Source organism: Salvelinus sp. IW2-2015, linkage group LG9 (assembly GCF_002910315.2).
Source record: "Salvelinus sp. IW2-2015 linkage group LG9, ASM291031v2, whole genome shotgun sequence".
NCBI lineage: Eukaryota > Metazoa > Chordata > Actinopteri > Salmoniformes > Salmonidae > Salvelinus > Salvelinus sp. IW2-2015.
This window is the reverse complement of record NC_036849.1, coordinates 22844766-22863117: the sequence shown is the minus strand read 5'-3', so window position 1 is coordinate 22863117 and position 18352 is coordinate 22844766. Positions and strand designations below refer to the sequence as shown.

Sequence of the window (18352 nt, the reverse complement as noted above, 5' to 3'; positions counted from 1 at the left end):
CTCCAAATCCAGACCTCCATGGGTTGATAAATTTGATTTCCATTGATCATTTTTGTTTGATTTTGTTGTCAGCACATTCAACTATGTAAAGAAAAAATTATTTAAGAAGAATATTTAATTCATTCAGATCTAGGATGTGTTATTTTAGTGTTCCCTTTATTTTTTTGAGCAGTGTATATATAAAATAAATATCGCTAGCAACAGAATAAACACATTTTGAAAGAAAAGAGAAGAATATCTTCTTTCTAATGATCAAATTACACTCACTGGAGCTCATTATACTCACTGGAGTCTCCGACATATGATTTCAAAAAGCACCCGCGGGTACGGGTCACAGCAAGTGCCGCTGGCTGCTGGTAACCTGTTTTGACTTGGACATACATTTTTGCCGACACATGGCTAACCTTTGTTTACCAGCTAAACAGCTGCTATTAGCTCAAATGTTCTCCTAGCTAATAGGCTATGGTAGAGTTTATACTTCCTCTTCCATTTATGTGGGGAGGTGAAAGTAATGAAAAACAATCTACCAAATCTATTCATTTAAAACATGTGATTACTTCTCCTTGACATTATCATTCACCTGATAAGACAAGACAAGAAAAAATGTATATTCTTAACATATGATGGGCCGCCTCGATGGAGGCCCCTGGGCAAGAAAAGGTTGAAGACCCCTGGTATAAAATACTAATCCAAGGCAGACATCAATAAGTTATCTATGTAATTGTTGGTGATTGAGTTAGCTTCATAGTAAACCAGCTGATGCTCTGAGTTTGATCATACCATTGATGCCAGTTCTTTGAGCCAGTGACCTGAAGCGCAGAGGATTTTCCCACACTGTATAGTTACGGTAATTGTGTTAGACCTGTGAAGTGATGCCTACCAGCCTTTTGGCGAAGACACAGTATTGCGTGTGTGCGCGTTTGTCTTAGTATGTGTGTTAGTGTGTGTGTGAGGGGGCACAATCTCACCTGTAGTGGACTTGGCGTGGTGGTGTATGTCCAGGAAGTCCTGCAGCAGCTGTGATTGGTTGGAGAGTGGGGTCGGAGTCGAGGGGTCAGAGGTCAGGGGTGAGGTGGGCGGTGCGTCCCGTCTAAGGGTCAGCTGGAGGGTCTGCTCAGCGAACAGCTTCTGGATCAGACCCAGGTCCAAAGTGGACACGCCTCGACCGTTCAGAACCACAATCTCATTACCTGGTCTCAGGCCTGTGTGAGGAACACACAGTAAGAAATAAAGTCACACTACAGTAACAGAGATATGTAAGTAGTGTAAATAAACTCAGCAAAAAAAGAAACGTCCTCTCACTGTCAACTGCATTTATTTTCAGCAAACTTAACATGTGTAAATATTTGAATGAACATAATAAGATTCAACAACTGAGACATAAACTGAAGTTCCACAGACATGTGACTAACAGAAATTGAATAATGTGTCCCTGAACAAAGGGGGGGTCAAAATAAAAGGAACAGTCAGTATCTGGTGTGGTCACCAGCTGCATTAAGTACTGCAGTGCATCTCCTCCTCATGGACTGCAACCAGATTTGCCAAGTTTTCTTGCTGTGAGAATGTTACCCCACTCTTCCACCAAGGCAGCCTGCAAGTTCCTGGACATTTCTGGGGGATTGGCCCTAGCCCTCACCCTCCGCGATTCCACAAGGTCCAGATGTGCTCAATGGGATTGAGATCGGGCTCTTCGCTTGCCATGCAGAACACTGACATTCCTGTCTTGTTGCAGGAAATCATGCACAGAACGAGCAGTATGGCTGGTGGATTGTCATGCTGGAGGGTCATGTCAGGATGAATCTGCAGGAAGGGTACCACATGAAGGAGGAGGATGTCTTCCCTGTAATGCACAGACGTTGAGATTGCCTCAAATGACAACAAACTCAGTGCGATGAATGCTGTGACATACCGCCCCCCAGACCATGACAGACTCTCCACCTTAAATTCGATCCCGCTCCAGAGTACAGTCCTCGGTGTAACGTTCATTCCTTCGACAATAAACGTGAATTCTGACCATCACACCTGTAGAGACAACCCGCGACTTGTCAGTGAAGAGCACTTTTTGCAAGTCCTGTCTGGTCTAGCGACGGTGAACTTGGTGCCATAGCGACGTTGTTGCCGGGTTTGTCTGGTCATGACCTGCCTTACAACAGGCCTACAACCCTCAGTCCAGCCTCTCTCAGCCTATTGCGGACAGTCTGAGCACTGGTGGAGGGATTTTGTGCGTTCCTGGTGTAACTCAGGCAGTTGTTTGTTGCCATCCTGTACCTGTCCTGCAGGTGTGATGTTCGGATGTATCCGATCCTGTGCAGGTGTTGTCACACGTGGTCTGCCACTGCGAGGACGATCAGCTGTCCGTCCTGTCTCCCTGTAGCGCTGTCTTAGGTGTCTCACAGTACGGACATTGCAATTTATTGCCTTGGCCACATCTGCAGTCCTCATGCCTCCTTGCAGCATGCCTAAGGCACGTTCACGCAGATGAGCAGGGACCCTGGGGATCTTTCTTTTGGTGTTTTTCAGAGTCAGTAGAACAGAGTCAGTGTCCTAAGTTTTCATAACTGTGACCTTAATTGCCTACCGTCTGTAAACTGTTAGTGTCTTAATGACCGTTCCACAGGTGCATGTTCATTAATTGTTTATGGTTCATTGAACAAGCATGGGAAACAGTGTTTAAACCATTTACAATGAAGATCTGTGAAGTTATTTGGATTTTTACAAATTATCTTTGAGAGACAGGGTCCTGAAAAAGGGACGTTTCTTTTTTTGCAGAGTTTATTAATCAAAGTTAAATGAAGTGAACATACCTTCACTGAAGGCCAGTCCATCAGGCAGAACCTCACTGACAAAGATGCGGCTGTTCCTCTGTCCATCTATGTGCCCTGTGACTGCAAAGCCTGACATCAGAGATGAGAGACAGCGTCAACGATGGCTAGTAGAGTGCAATGACCATATATTTACAAATAGAGCTGAACTAATTATTTATAGGATCTATGAGGCAATGACACACACATACTGTTCCTGTCTGCTAGAGTACAGAACACCTACCAAAGTCTCCAGTGCAGGCAGGTCTCGTCATGTGCAGGGTGAATACATTCATTGGAAACACCTCTAGCTCGTCATACAACTGCACAAAGGAAACAACTCAGTCAGATAACACCTTCACACATAGGTCAGGGATGTTAAACACAAGTAAAATCCTCTGTGCATTTCCAGTGAAGTATTATGCTGAATAAGGTGTTAGCTCACCAGGTCGTGTAGGAGTTCGCTGGGTGCTGGGGTGCGGACCTCTACGTTCTGGGCCACACATCTGTGCAGTCTGAGACAGTGCAGGTTAGGGTCCAGCTGTGTCAACTGTGATAGGGAAACATCTGTCAACACCCTGAATGCAGCAATAAACAGCAAATACAACTAGTCTAGACCAGGCACCTGGTCTACACAAAAAGGCATATGACATGGGATGTGTTCACTGCAACTCAAAGGTGATTAAGATGAAGTGGCGTCAAGTTTAATGAATAAAGTGTGTGTGTGTGTGTGTGTACATGTGTCTGTGCTGTGTGGGTGTGAGAATGAGCTAGCCAGCCATCCCACTGCTGTCACACCCGACACACAGGTCAGAGAGTGCATGGCAGTGTGTGTGTGTGTGTGTATACCAGACCCTAAGAGCAGGGAGTAGGATACAGACAATGAGACAGTGTGTGTGTGTGTGTGTGTGTATACCAGACCCTAAGGGCAGGGAGTAGGATACAGACAATGTGACAGCAGAGTAACTGTCTGGAACTGTCTACTGTACAAGCCATTAAAAAAATTACACGAGCTCTAACAATGGGCATTACACTAAATAAGAAATGAGGGGTTCACAAAAGGTACAAGAGCGTGGGTTGGTCAAATTACTGACAGATTGGAGCTTCTAACATGACTACATTGACAAGAGCTGTTTTCAATAAAAGCAGGCTTAATAAGAGCAAGGCATAACCTCAAGTAAAAGCTTTACTCATTAAGTACTGTTTCATAACTAAAAATAAATGTTCAGAGCTCTCAGAACCCTAATATTAAAACACTCACTGGGCCTTGACTCTCACCTTGCAGGCTAGGGAGACGACATCAGCCACTGTATGGTCCCGTCTCATAGGCACTTGGACGGCGTGGCTGTCAGGCATGTAAACACAGCTCAGTGTTTCACCACTGCTCTCCCATTGACCGCCCTCAGGGGGAGCCAGAGAGTAGTGGTTGGCCAGGCTGTCCAGTCTCTGACAGGAGGGAGAGAGGGAGAGCAAGAAAATGAGAAAGGGAGAGGAAGAAAGAGAAAGGGAGAGGAAGAAAGAGAAAGGGAGAGTGAGAGAAAGGAAGGAAGGGAGAGAGAGAAGCAGACAGATCAATAGGTTTCCATTAAACCGATGCAGAAACTGGCAGTGGCTCAAAGTTCAGTACAAAGATGTCATGCAATTAGCCATTTAGACATCACAGGACGCAGTTGTTCCATATAATAGCCATCATAATGATGCTGTACACAAGGGAATTGATTACAGGGGGTTATTGGCAGAGTTTGTGAGGAGCGCGTCTAGCCTGGGCGACATCTACACCGATCTACAAAAAGACTGCATCATCATCATGATGATAATAGGCTCATTTAGTTCTGAGTGCCATCCAGAGGATTTCATGTTTAGTGATGGATTAATGGCTGCCTTGACAGGCTCCTTCATGGAGTCCATCAGGCCAATTATTCCCTATCCACATTAACAATGAGGTTGGGGTTAGTATTAATACTGGGTTGTCCTGCCACGGGGCCTCAGAAGCAGCAGTATTTGGGTTTTGGTTGCGACTCCATGTCTCTGAAGGGAAAACAGCCACTGCTGCATTAAGGGGTTGTGGGCGATGCCACAGTAACTACACAGACCACAGCTGCTATACAAGGCTCCACATAGCGAGTAAACACTCAAACATGTTTAAAAAGTCACAACCAGCAGAAACAACCAAGGATTCAGCAGCGCTTCAATGAAAACACTTATCACTAGAGAGTTGCTGTGTGGACTGAAGTAGAATAGTGGCGTTTTAGCACATTGGTAGACGACAGAGAGTGGTGTGTGTCTCCTGGACTCTGTCTGTGTGTCACAGAGGAAAATCTTGGGAGACATTCTCCCTCAGAGACCAGAGTGAGACTAGGGGACTAAGATCTCTTTGACTTGGCCTATGTTTGTTGGGCATAAACATATGGTCACACGCGCACACAGAGAGAGTCTGGCGAGGATAACAAAGTGGCTTTCTGACCGAGGTTGCTGGAAAAACATGGTTGTACAAGAAAACAGTCATTTCATTTTCCAGCAACATGTCCATCTGGGAAGAGAAACCTGACAGAACGCTGCCAACATAAAGCCTACCAATGTTCTGGCCAAAGGGTTGCTCTAACCTTTGTGGAGACAAGCAACAGAGAGCTGGTTCTTTCACAACTTTCTGTCCACTCCTGTGGGTTAATGAGGTCATGTTTATACTTTCAGAGGGAGAGAAAAATGGTTGTCTTGGGAAAGGTTGCATAACCACCCTGCCTGCTTGTCTGTCCATCCAACATGGTGTGATTGGAAAATAACTGCTCTGTTGGCAGTTGGTGACCAGTCTGCCTCTTCACCTCAAGCCAAGTACATTTTTACATTTTAGTCATTTAGCAGACGCTTATCTATCCAGTAGTGAGTACTGGTCCCCCRTGGGAATTGAACCCACAACCCTGGTGTTGCAAGCACCATGCTCTACCAACTGAGCCACACGGGACTCAGACATTAATTGACCCAGGCAGGGTTGTAACGGCCTGGTCATCTTTCCACAGGCACTGCCAAGCCTCAGCACGCGCCGGCCCTTAACGTGCGTGTGAGTGTGTGTGTGTGTCAAAACTCAAACCTATACTTCAGACTTTCCTCTCAGACTTTCCTCTTTCTAGCAGCGAACCACCACCATGAACCTTCGTAACCCTCTTTCTAGCAGCGAACCACCACCATGAACCTTCGTAACCCTCTTCTTCTAGCAGCTAACCAAAACCACCATGAACCTTCGTTAACCTCTTTCTAGCAGCGAACCACCACCATGAACCTTCGTAACCTCTTTCTAGCAGCGAACCACCACATGAACCTCAGTAACCCTCTTTCTAGCAGCGAACCACCACCATGAACCCTCTAAACCCTCTTTCTAGCAGCGAACCACCACCATGAACCTCGTAACCCTCTTTCTAGCAGCGAACCACCACCATAACCCTCATTAACCCTCTTTCTAGCAGCGAACCACCACCATGAACCCTCATAACCTCTTTCTAGCAGCGAACCACCACCATGAACCCTCGTAAACCCTCTTTCTACAGCGAACACCACCATGAACCCTCATAACCTCTTTCTAGCAGCGAACCACCCCATGAACTCGTAACCTCTTTCTAGCAGCGAACCACCACCATGAACCCTCGAACCCTCTTCTAGCACGCGAACCACCACCATGAACCTCATAACCCTCTTTCTAGCAGCGACCACCACCATGACCCTCGTACCCTCTTTCTAGCAGAACCACCACCATGAACCCTCGTAACCTCTTTCTAGCACGAACCACCACCATGAACCTTCGTAACCTCTTTCTAGGAGCCACCCATCAAAACACAAAAACACTTTCAACTCTGTACAGTAGCTCCAAGCCACATCCAAACACACACTACAGCCTAACACACACTACAGCCTAAAAACACACACTACAGCCTAACACACACTACAGCCTAAACACACACTACAGCCTAACACACACTACAGCCTAACCACTAACTAACACATACTACAGCCTAACACATACTACAAGCCTTGAACCTTCGTAACCCTTCTTTCTAGCACGAAACCACCACCATGGAACCTTCGTAACCCTCTTTCTAGCAGCGAACCACCACATGAACCCTCGTAACCCTCTTTCTAGCAGCGAACCACCACCATAACCTCGTAACCTCTTTCTAGTAGCCACCCATCACACAAAAACACTTTTCAACTCTGTACAGTAGCTCCAAGCCAATCCAACACACACTACAGCCTACACACACACACCAGCCTACACCACACACTACAGCCTAACACACACTACAGTCCTAACACATACTAACAGCCTAAACACATACTACACCCTTGACCTTCTAACCCTCTTTCTAGCAGCGAACCACCACCATGAACCTTCGTAACCCTCTTTCTAGCAGCGAACCACCACCATGAACCCTCGTAACCCTATTTCTAGCAGCGAACCACCACCATGAACCCTTGTAACCCTCTTTCTAGCAGCGAACCACCACCATGAACCTTCGTAACCCTCTTTCGTTAGGTTTAACAGAGAAATCATTAAGGTAATGAGTTCATGTTTTCTTATGTTTTTGTACCTCGGATTGGACACCGAGTCTACTGTGCACACTTGTATAGGACAGACTATTGGGCAACACCCAACGCTATTCATATGAGTTATTCTGGATATAATGACAACAAATTACCCAGTCTAGTGGGCTTATTCATAATATGATCTATTAATGAAATAACATGATAAATACATGTTGTTTTCCAAGTTACACCTGCAATGTTAAACAATACAAGTGGCTTGAATTAGCCTATTGAACATGAATTTGTACTGGAATAGGCCAACCCTTGAAAATCAGACATTCTCTCAATTTGGTGCTTGAAAGGTTATTGTAATTATTGTAGCCAATTTAGAAGTTCTCCTGCTCCCTTTATAATTACCTGTGATTTCGTTTTTGATACGTTTTTGTGAGCGATGCGGCCATTTTTGTTTGTTTCCCGTGTGTGGCAGAGAAAGAGAGGTGGTGACAGGGGGAGCACACGGCACAGGGGTACGGGCAGGAAGAGGGGGCGAGGTGTGGACTACAGTACAACAGGTCTGACAGGACTTCTGGTTGAACATAGGTGGGATGGGGGCAGTGGTGGGGGGGATGGGAGGTGGATCTCACAGGTGTGATATGGCCTGTCACGGTCTCTGGAGAGTCAAAGATTTGTACAGGAACCCCATGATGACATTCCTATGGGATACAGGTGAGGGTTCGCTGGCAGACACTGTCAGAGTCCTTTATATCCCATCAACAAACTGAAACTCCCTGACCCGACCGCTGATATGCAGCATTCCTGCCCTTCTTATAACATAGACGACCCCCACCCACCCATCCACCCCTTCCTTCAGTGGATTAGGGAGTTAGATGACTGATTAATAGAAACATTGCTGAAACTAAGACCCAGAAAGACCCAACACAGGCAGAGAACAAACAGGAGACAGCAGTGTGTGTTGAGAGAGAACAGAAACAGAGGATGAAACGCATGGGGGCATAAATCCATACAGCTTCCTCTCTGATATAAAGGAGCCCAATTCTAAATCAAAATGGATTCCAGGAAATACTTCATCCAACTCCAGGACAGAAAGARTAATGAGAAATACATCATAACACTTTGACAACAACGTTAAAGCTCGTCCTAAAGAAAAGATGTTGTTGTCCCTAGCCACATCAGCCACATGCTATTCTGATGCTGGGTGGAGCAGTTCATGGCTCCAACATTGGCCACATTCACCCTGGTCCCCTAATCTCAGACTCAGTCTCAATACAGAGCTTTGTGTCCAGGGAAATAGTGACGCAAGCCTACCGGATGGATATCCTGCCCTCTCTGTCTGTTCATTGTGACCCCTCATGTCAATCTTTATCTGTCCCATAGATCCCAACACATTCAGGACAAGTTGTTCTGCAGAGAGGAAGAGGAGAGCAGAAGAGCCACAGACACCAGAGGAACAATGCTATATGTGTATGAGAAAATGCCAGACAGTCTATTTGTAACAGCCTGACAACATGTTTGTAACCAGCTAATAGTTCCAATGTGTGATCCCAAGGGATTTAAAGTTACTGTATGTTACTGCTCAGATGGTGTGTATTTCTACTATTCACTCCTCACATTCACATACACACTGATTCTGAGTTTCCATCAGATTTACCTCAGTGTTTTACCCAAAAGGCTAAACTTTTGTTTCCATCTCCATGGACCGGCACCCATGTCTCACTGGGCCATGGCCTCAGAGGACCTGCTCTGAGTTGGGGCCGAAGCCTGGACACCGGCACTTTTCAGGTGCCATTTAACTGTGAACATGGGTTATGGGTTAACCTTTGTATGGTTGACACCTTCTCACAAAGCAACTGTCTTGATGATGCAGAGGTTGTTGATTCTGCTCTTTACAAGGTGTCAATCATTTACTCCTCCCTGCTCCCGGTCACACTCCTGACGGAAAGAAAATAACACTAGAGCTTCTATTAACATAAACACTGGCGACAGATGGAAACTGAGCAAGACCGAGCTTTTCAACACTCTCTCTCAGCACTTTCCATTATGACCTTCCCGTTGTGAAGCGGAGCCACTCACTACGTCACCAGAACCTGTCTTGTATTTTACCCCTGCTGCTCAGACGAGGGGTGGAATATTGAACACCAGGGGCTCTATTGGACACGGTGTCTAACCGTTACTAGTGGGTAACCAATTGGTTCTGGTAGGTTAAATAACTCATTGTGCACACCCTTTTGAGCACTTATAAATAAAACATTAGAATTCCTCYATGATCTTGGCTTTGTACATAATTGCTTATAGTGGGTTCTATTGCCCTTTAGATACAATGGGGTGCAGATTTCTCTCTTTGTGATATACAGATATGGCAGTACAGATAGACAGACACCTGCAGATTGGCATGAAAGGCATCTTAACTTTAATCCCACTCTGGTCCTATGTACAGGACAGACCCCAGCCCAAAGTCTGCAGAGTCAGACACAAGCTGCAGGCATGACCCTTAACCCCTGACCCCTGTACCTGGGAGATGTCATCCCACGGCTTGTCATCGTAATGCGTAACCATGAGGCTTGCTGAGACACATGATACTGTTGATCTATGTCTCAGCCATATGCGCTCACTTATAAAATCTAGCCTGTAGACTCTCAGTCAATGAATTGTATGATTGTTTGACACTTGTTTGATATCTAATCAGAAGTAGAAATCAAAACAAAATATATATGGTATTTTACATTTTTATATCCTTACTCCTAAAAGGTAATAGAATTAGATGAAACAGTCATATGAAAGTGTAACATGGACTGACCTCAGAACTAGTGGGTGGGAGACAGTAGGGTTGTCCTCCATCACTTTCAAAGATCTGCAACAGAGAGAAACACATGTTTCCTTGACTTGTTAAAATCCCTGTAGTCATCTATTAAACAGCGGTAACCCATAGCAGCAGACTTAGTACACAAACACACACTTTGTTATTATGTAGCTAATTAAAAAGTGTGCAGTGAGGGCCTGGTGCTTTGATACTATTTCCATGTGGGCTGGGACTGGGGCTGGGACTGGGGCTGGGGATGCGGCTGGGAGTAGGGCTGACCCTGCAGCTGGGACTAGGGCTGACCCTGCAGCTGGGACTAGGGCTGACCCTGCAGCTGGGACAAGGGCTGACCCTGCAGCTGGACTTAGGACGGGGGGCTTAGGCTGCGGCTGGGACTAGGGCTGACTCTGCAGCTGGGACTAGGGCTGACGTGATGGGACTAGGCTGGACTGACCCTGCAGCTGGGACAAGGGCTGACCCTGCAGCTGGGACTAGGACTGACCCTGCAGTGGGACTAGGACTAGGCTGCGGCTGACTAGGACTAGGCTGCGGCTGGGACTAGGGCTGACTCTGCAGCTGGGACTAGGGCTGGAGCTGGGACTAGACTGGGACTAGGACTGACCCTGCAGCTGGGACTAGACTGGGCTGCGGCTGGGACTAGGCTGACCCTGCAGCTGGGACTAGGACTGGGGCTAGGGCTGTGGCTGGGACTAGGGCTGACTCTGCAGCTGGGACTAGGGCTGGAGCTGGTACTAGGACTGGGACTAGGACTGACCCTGCAGCGCGGACTAGGACTGGGGCTGCGGCTGGGACTAGGGCTGACCCTGCAGCTGGGACTAGGACTGGGGCTAGGGCTGTGGCTGGGACTAGGGCTGACCCTGCAGCTGGGATTAGGGCTGGGATTAAGACTGGGACTAGGGCTGGGACTAGGGCTGACCCTGCAGCTGGGACTAGGACTGGGGCTGCAGTTGGGACTAGGGCTGACCCTGCAGCTGGGACTAGGGCTGGGGCAGCCTGTGAGGCTCCAGAGGGAGGCAGTAATAAGTAGTGTAGAAATACAGAATCAGGACTATTGTGTGGCAGGAATGTGAGAGAGAAGAGATGAGAGGACAGACAGCCTGCCAGGGTAGAGAGAAGAGATGAGAGGACAGACAGCCTGCAAGGGTAGAGAGAAGAGATGAGAGGACAGACAGCGTGCCAGGGTAAAGAGAAGAGCTAAGGACAGAGCCTGCCAGTGTAGAGAGAAGAGATGAGAGGACAGACAGCCTGCCTGCCAGGGTAGAGAGAAGAGATGAGAGGACAGACAGCCTGCCAGGGTAGAGAGAAGGGCGGGGGATTCCTCCTCCAGATCCCCTCTCGCCAACTCTACCTCTTAATCTCTCTCTTCTTGATCCCTTACCTCTCTATCTCCCTTCCTCCCGACTGATGTAAAGCGTGTTGTAACAGGCACGCAGGTAGGCATGTGATGAGTCCCTAAGCCCTAAGGAAGTGTGACTCAGCAGGTTCAGAAAGATGACTGATGACACCACTGCTCTACTGTACTTTAACACAGCTAAACCCAACACTCTGCTTCGCTTCAGATGAGAAATGAACAGGGCCTCTCCAGACAGATGGCAGTAGTAGTGATATACAGGGCATTGACCGCCGTCTACGGAAGTTATACATGCTGTATGAGGCACCGAGCAGGTTTTGTTATAGTAGCTGTAAACACCGCTGCCTGACTGCCGTAAAGCCMACTAACTTTAGAACTCTTAAACTTCTCCCACAAATCCCTGGGCCCTCCGGCCTGCTGCAGCCACTGAACCCTGGCCAGGCAGCTCATAGGGTAACGCTACACACCCTTGTCTAAAAGAGAGAGGCCTGTGTTGAGGGAGAGCTTYTGATTTTGGAATCACCAAGCAGGGAAAATAGGATTGGGGCTTAGTCAACTGAGATGACTCAATAAGAGGACTGTGGGACGTCGTGGGAGGGGAGCCGGTAGCTAATGTTTATAGAAGTAGAGAAAGATAGCTGGAGGGAGAGAGCCAGGGTAAGAGAGAGAGAAAAARGAATGAGGATGTGAGAGAGAAAGTAAAGAAGTGAGAGAGTTTGGCATTATGAGATCTATTCTGAACAAAAATATAAAAATGGAACAATTTCAAAGATTTTATTGAGTTACAGTTCATAGAAGGAAATCAGTCAATGGAAACTCATTAATTAGGCCCTAATCTATGGATTTCACATGACTGGGCAGGGGCGCAGCCACGGGAGCTAGGCCCACCCGCTAGGGAGCCAGACCCAGCCAATCGGAATTTGTTTTTCCCCAAAAAGGCTTTATTACAGACAGAGACACTCCCCCCCCAGATGATCCCGCAGGTGAAGAAGCCGGATGTGGAGGTCCTGGGCTGCCGTGGCTACACGCGGTCTGAGGTTGTGAGACCAGATGGATGTACTGCCAAATTCTCTAAAACGACATTGGAGGTGGCTTATGGTAGAGAAATGAACATTCAATTCTCTGGCAACAGCTCTGTTGGACATTCCTGTAGTCAGCATGCCAATTGCAAGCTCCCTCAAAACTTGAGACATCTGTGGCATTGTGTTGTGTGACAAAACTGCACATTTTAGAGTGACCTTTTATTGTCCCTAGTACAAGGTGCACCTGTGTAATGATCATGCTGTTTAATCAGCTTCTTGATATGCCACACCTGTCAGGTGGATGGATTATCTTGGCAAATGAGAACTTCTCACTAACAGGGATGTAAACAAATTTGTGCACAAATTTTGAGAGAAATAAGCTTTTTGTGCGTATGGAACATTTCTGGGATCTTTTATTTCAGCTCATGAATCATGACACACTTTACATGTTGCGTTCATATTTTTGTTCAGTATAAATCCCTCTGTAATAAACATGTATCATATTGACTCTTCAGGAGGACAGAGAGCATTGATGTCAGCAAACTTGAAGACTTAACTCATCTCCAGGAAAGATGGGAAACTAAACACTAGACCGGCACTACTGACACTCACACTCTTAAAAGACAGCAGATGTACCTGGAAAGCCATCAATCTACAACTCCCCTCGAAGCAATTTGCCACTCTTTTTAATAGGCACCAACATCATAGAAAAGGAACAGAAACGTATCCCAACTGGAGAGCTTAGCTTTGCAGGGGAACCTGTGAATAACTGTGGGGCTGTTTAATATTTAGTGAACTTACACAAACCATCTGTTTGTCGCTGTAGGGCTGGGTACAGCAGGCTACAATTTACCACATATGGCTTTTAATAATTCATGGTACAGAACTGTTCCTGCTCATTGTGCGCTGTGAGCCACCTCGGCCTTCTGCGCTGTGAAACCAAACTGGGTCTCATTAGCTAGCCTGCTGGAGCTCCCAAACACACCACAATCAACATCACACACACACAGAGCCCTGCGGAGGTGGAGGGGTGACGAGAGTACTGGGAGCAGGGAAGACTCGGTTTAGTCTGCATTAAGGACACCTGGCCTCCTGTTTGGAAGAGCACTACAGAGAATCAGAAGCTGGCAGTTAGCAGCGTCTACATTATAGATGGGTGCTTAATGCTCCCTACAATCAAAGTCAGTCCATCAGTCAAAACCAGAGAAATCAAAGAGACATGGCCGTAGAAACATTTATGAATCCTCAAAGTGAAGCCTCCAGCTCAGACGCAACGCAAAATACTGTCTATATCAGAGAAAAGATTGTAGTGATGTTGTGACATTCACATGTACTGAAGTAAGCACTGACATCTTAATCTAGTGTACTACACCATTATCCAAATGCATTGGTTTTCATAATAGACTAGATCCTGGGAAGTAGGTCTGTTCCATGCCTTAGAAGACTCTGCTGGGCAGTACCTTCAGGGCATAGGGGGGTGGGAGCTGACAACATCAATAGATAATGAGAGTAATTACAACAACAACAACAAATATGAGCTTATTACCTTTAAAAAATGAAATCTTGTTTATGGGGTACAAATGCACACCAGGGCCCCATTTCAACTTTCTCTTAGAAATATGAAAAAGTCCTGCTTCAATTTYCTTGTAGGTGTGTGTGTGTTCTCTGTATGGGCATTTAGTGTGTCCTGTGTGTGCAGTATGTCCAGGTACCATACCTGTCCTGCGGACGGTCTCTTGTCGCGGCCCCTCTTAGTGAGATTGTCCAGGCCTTTGAGGGAGGAGAAGAGGCCTTTCTTGTTGCGTGATCTCTGGCTCAGGGACACAGAGCGCCTCCTCAGTGTGGCCTCATCCCTGGAACAGATCTGACGACATAACAGACATAACACACCGTCAGGACTAGGATCTACCTCTGCAGTCACAACCTGCTTCAACTTCAGTCTATACAGACACCCTCCATCCCAACCAGAGACTGACCAGTGCATGGAAGGAGGACACAGAGAAGATGCTCAGGCGTCCCAGGGCAGTCTTGGAGGGCCGGCTGGCTGCAGCCAACAGGCTCTTGGGGTTAGGCAGCTCGCCGCCCTGCAGGCTGGCCAGGTAACAGCGCATCCTGAACAGGTCCATGTTAAACTTCTCCAGGTTCTGCTCCCACTGCTGGATCTGTAGGAGGGAGGGTTGGAGAAATGAGGAGGGGAGAGAGGGGCGAAGGGAAGAGGGGGAGAGATGGAGGGAGGGAGGTCAGAGAGAACATTTAGGGTGCATTCCATCAAGCTGGGATTGCTTACAGATGTGGTGGTGGTGGGAGTGGGGGGCAAAAACTGGTGCTGGTTGAGGGCAGTAAGGTTGATGATATAGTGAAGGAGGTTTGTAGTGTGTGTGTATCTTATTCTCTGCAATAAAAGTCATGGGAGGGGGTTGACGAGCACCAGACCACCTTATAACCCTCCCCCCTAAAAACACACACAACACACTCACCAACACGGAGAATGAACACATGCGTTGAGACCCTTTTTGCACCATGTACTGTAAAGTATGAGATGGTGCTTATTTGTAAGCTTGGGGGGTTCACTTTAATGAGAGAACTGTGGAGTTAAAYGACTCTCTATACAGTTTACTTTTATAGTGCTAGTATGCAGCGAGTTCATTTACAATACAGACCAGTACGGAATCCACCCTCTCATTAACACTGATTCAGACTGATGGAATCCTTCATGGTAGGGGATGAGTTGGATAGGGGACCAGAACATTCCACCATCGAAACAGGACTCTAAAGACCAACAATGATCCTGTTGCACAATGATTTGTGTTCAGACAGAGCTAACACACGTAAAGGTTCAAACCAATAACATTATGAACACTATGCCCTTCTGGAGCCAATGTTAACCGGTGTACAGACATCTAGTGTATGGTCATGTGTCATTAATATAGCGTCATCCAAGGGTTAGAGTCTGAGCCGGGCTGTGTGGTCCTAAGTGTCATGCTTGGTAAATCCGCTGAGATAACCCTGTATCCCTACGGCTTCTCTAAGACTATTACAGTGGGGTATTCTGGGGGACAGGAGAGGATCATTTTAATTGGAGAGCAGGCATTACATTGTCAATTACAACTACAGCACCCGGTGTCACAGGAAGGCCAAGAAGATCATCAAGGACCTCAAGTCACCCGAAACACAGCCTGTTCACCCGCTACCATCTAGAAGGCAGAGACARTACAGGTGTATCAAAGCTGGGACCGAGAGACTGATAAACAGCTTCTATCTCCAGGCCATCAGACTGTTAAACAGCCACCACTAGCCGAGCTCCGCCCAGTACCATGCCCTGAACCTTAGTCACTGYTACTAGACGGGTACAACCCGGTACTCAACCCTGCACCTTACAGACTGCTGGCCTATGTACAGAGTCATTGAACACTGGTCACTTCAATCATGTTTACATACTGTTTTACCCACTTCATATGTATATGCTGTATTCTAGTCAAGGCTCATCCTATATAACTACTGCTGTACACACCTTTTCTATTTACATACTGTCCATAATGTTTATACATACACACCTTTTCTATTTACATACTGTCCATAATGTTTATACATACACTACACCCACCTTTTCTATTTACATACTGTCCATAATATTTATACATACACACCTTTTCTATTTACATACTGTCCATAATATTTATACATACACACCTTTTCTATTCATATACTGTACATAYACACCACCATACACATATATATTTATATTCCGGACTCTGACATTGCTCATTCTGATATTTCTGAATTTGTCTTTTTCTTTTTTGTATTTGTGTGTATTGTTTAGTATTGTTAAGTATTACTGCACTGTTGGAGCTAGAAACATAAGCATTTCGCTGCGTCTGCAATAACATCTGAAAAATATGTGTACATGACCAATACAATTACATTTCAATTAGATGGACTCCTTTTCCCCCAGAGCAAAGACAGGAAGGTTATGGTTGATACGGTCGAATATTGGACACCGCATGGCCACAATTGGAAGCGCCACACACAAATCCATGTCTGATCGATTACATCTTATTTACATTCTGTCAGGCAATGTTAATCCATCATCATATCAAAGAAGCATGGCCATTATCAGATTGAGAACCAGAAAGAGGCTGGCATGGATGTGTGTGTGTGTGTGTGTGTGTGTTTGTCATTCTCTTTACCGCTGAAGGCATATTGTACCCATCTGGCCCTTACAGCAATCCTATTTACTCCCATTTCAGTTCCATTAAGTGGCCGAAATTGGCCTTTTTTCTAAGACATACAGCCTCCTTTGACTTTCCCCCTCTCTCTTAATGATTGTACATGCCAACCTGAGTATGACTTCACTATGGAGGGGAATAGAGAGACTTCAAAAAGGCACTGATTTTGAGAAGGGGAGGGTAAACATCAAAGTGCCCTCTCATAGCCCAATCACCCCCATCCTAAATCCATCATCAGTCGTGGGCGCCCGTCTCAGGGCCTAACCCCGCCCTCTCCCCTCTGACCCTATCATTGGCTCCAGACCTCTCTGTCTCGAGGTGCTGTGATAGCTAACAGAAAACAGACACCAAGTCAGTTTGGAAGACAGACACTGCCCTCCATGTCATTCCCATTGGTCATGACAGCCATGAGCCATTCATCTTTTTCACAGCTATGTTACCTCATTGATAAGAATATTACAAAAACATAGCAATATCCACCTTCAGACAAAGCWAAATCCTGGATGTTGAGCTTTCATGTCTTTGCACTCACAACCTTCCAAACACAAACATCCAACCATCACAAACACCCCCCACAATGTTGCAAGTCCAAAATCACTATCTTCTAATTCAGAGTTGAAATGCTTTGAAGCAACCAGACCCACCTCCGAAGGAGGAATTACTGCACTATAAATCTGATATATACTCTTAAGTAGTTGGGACTGTTGAGGGGGCTGAAATGAGGGGTGGGCAAGCTAGCTTGGTGTTGAGTCTTTAGCCATCTCCAYGGCTCACTACATTATATGTACAGGACAGTTTTAGCTGTGGGGAGAATCAGTGATTGGTCTGTTTTTCTCCTCAGGCAGGGTGTTAGAGGGGCTAATGTTGAGAGGTCATTATATAGAACAACATCTGGAATCCCAATCTGATGCAATGGGAAGCAGCAGCCTGCCGCTCCTCTGAGTATATGTTTGGACAGCCATTAGCTACATTTAGGCTACTTCTCCCGCTTCCGAAAATAAGACATGGGATTTTAGTCGCGTGGGTTGATTCACAGCTCATATTTTTAGAGCTGCTAGATTCCTAACAAACACACTGAACAGAACAGATCTGTCTGGGACACTAACCACTGCTTCACTGTGAGAACACACCACTATCAACATAACCTCTGATCATCATCTACCTCATCCTCACCTGGTTCTCGATGGCCTTCCTGTTCTTGGGATCACTGACAATGGACAGCTGCAGCTCAGCCATCTTCTTCATCTTACCGTCCATGTCTACCTTCTGCAGCAGGCCTCTGATCTGGCTCCTCAGCAGACGTACCGTGTCCTCCTTCCCATGGCGCTTAGCGAACAGAGAGGCACTTGCAGAGTGGATGGCTGTCACCCAGTTCTCCAAGTCTGTCTGGTTGCTAGCCTGAACACACAGAGGTGAAGGTAGGATATTAGATGGATGTTTGAGGTAAGACCATAAATGGTAAGACAAGATTATTACTGAAAGAGAATTCGTCCTCAATGGCTTATGTGATGGTATAAGCACTGCAAGATGCAGCGATGATAGCGATGCCATGAACGACATGCTTCCGGGTTGGGCTCTATATCTGAATGATTGACAGTTAT

At 46.4% G+C, this 18352-nt stretch overlaps 1 protein-coding gene across 1 annotated transcript in view; it reads right to left on the bottom strand.

Annotated features, from left to right (window-relative positions):
• The window catches only part of LOC111968835 (rho guanine nucleotide exchange factor TIAM2-like), a 99515-nt gene that overhangs the window by 38297 nt on the left and 42866 nt on the right, over positions 1-18352 (bottom strand). Inside the window, exons 6-14 of the mRNA XM_023994726.3 lie at positions 17925-18149; positions 14502-14687; positions 14243-14389; positions 10129-10182; positions 4080-4247; positions 3247-3351; positions 3046-3124; positions 2805-2894; positions 969-1202 (exon numbers count right to left, since the gene is read on the bottom strand). Of these exons, the coding sequence (XP_023850494.1) occupies positions 969-1202; positions 2805-2894; positions 3046-3124; positions 3247-3351; positions 4080-4247; positions 10129-10182; positions 14243-14389; positions 14502-14687; positions 17925-18149 (1288 nt within the window). The remainder of the gene's footprint in view (positions 1-968; positions 1203-2804; positions 2895-3045; positions 3125-3246; positions 3352-4079; positions 4248-10128; positions 10183-14242; positions 14390-14501; positions 14688-17924; positions 18150-18352) is intronic.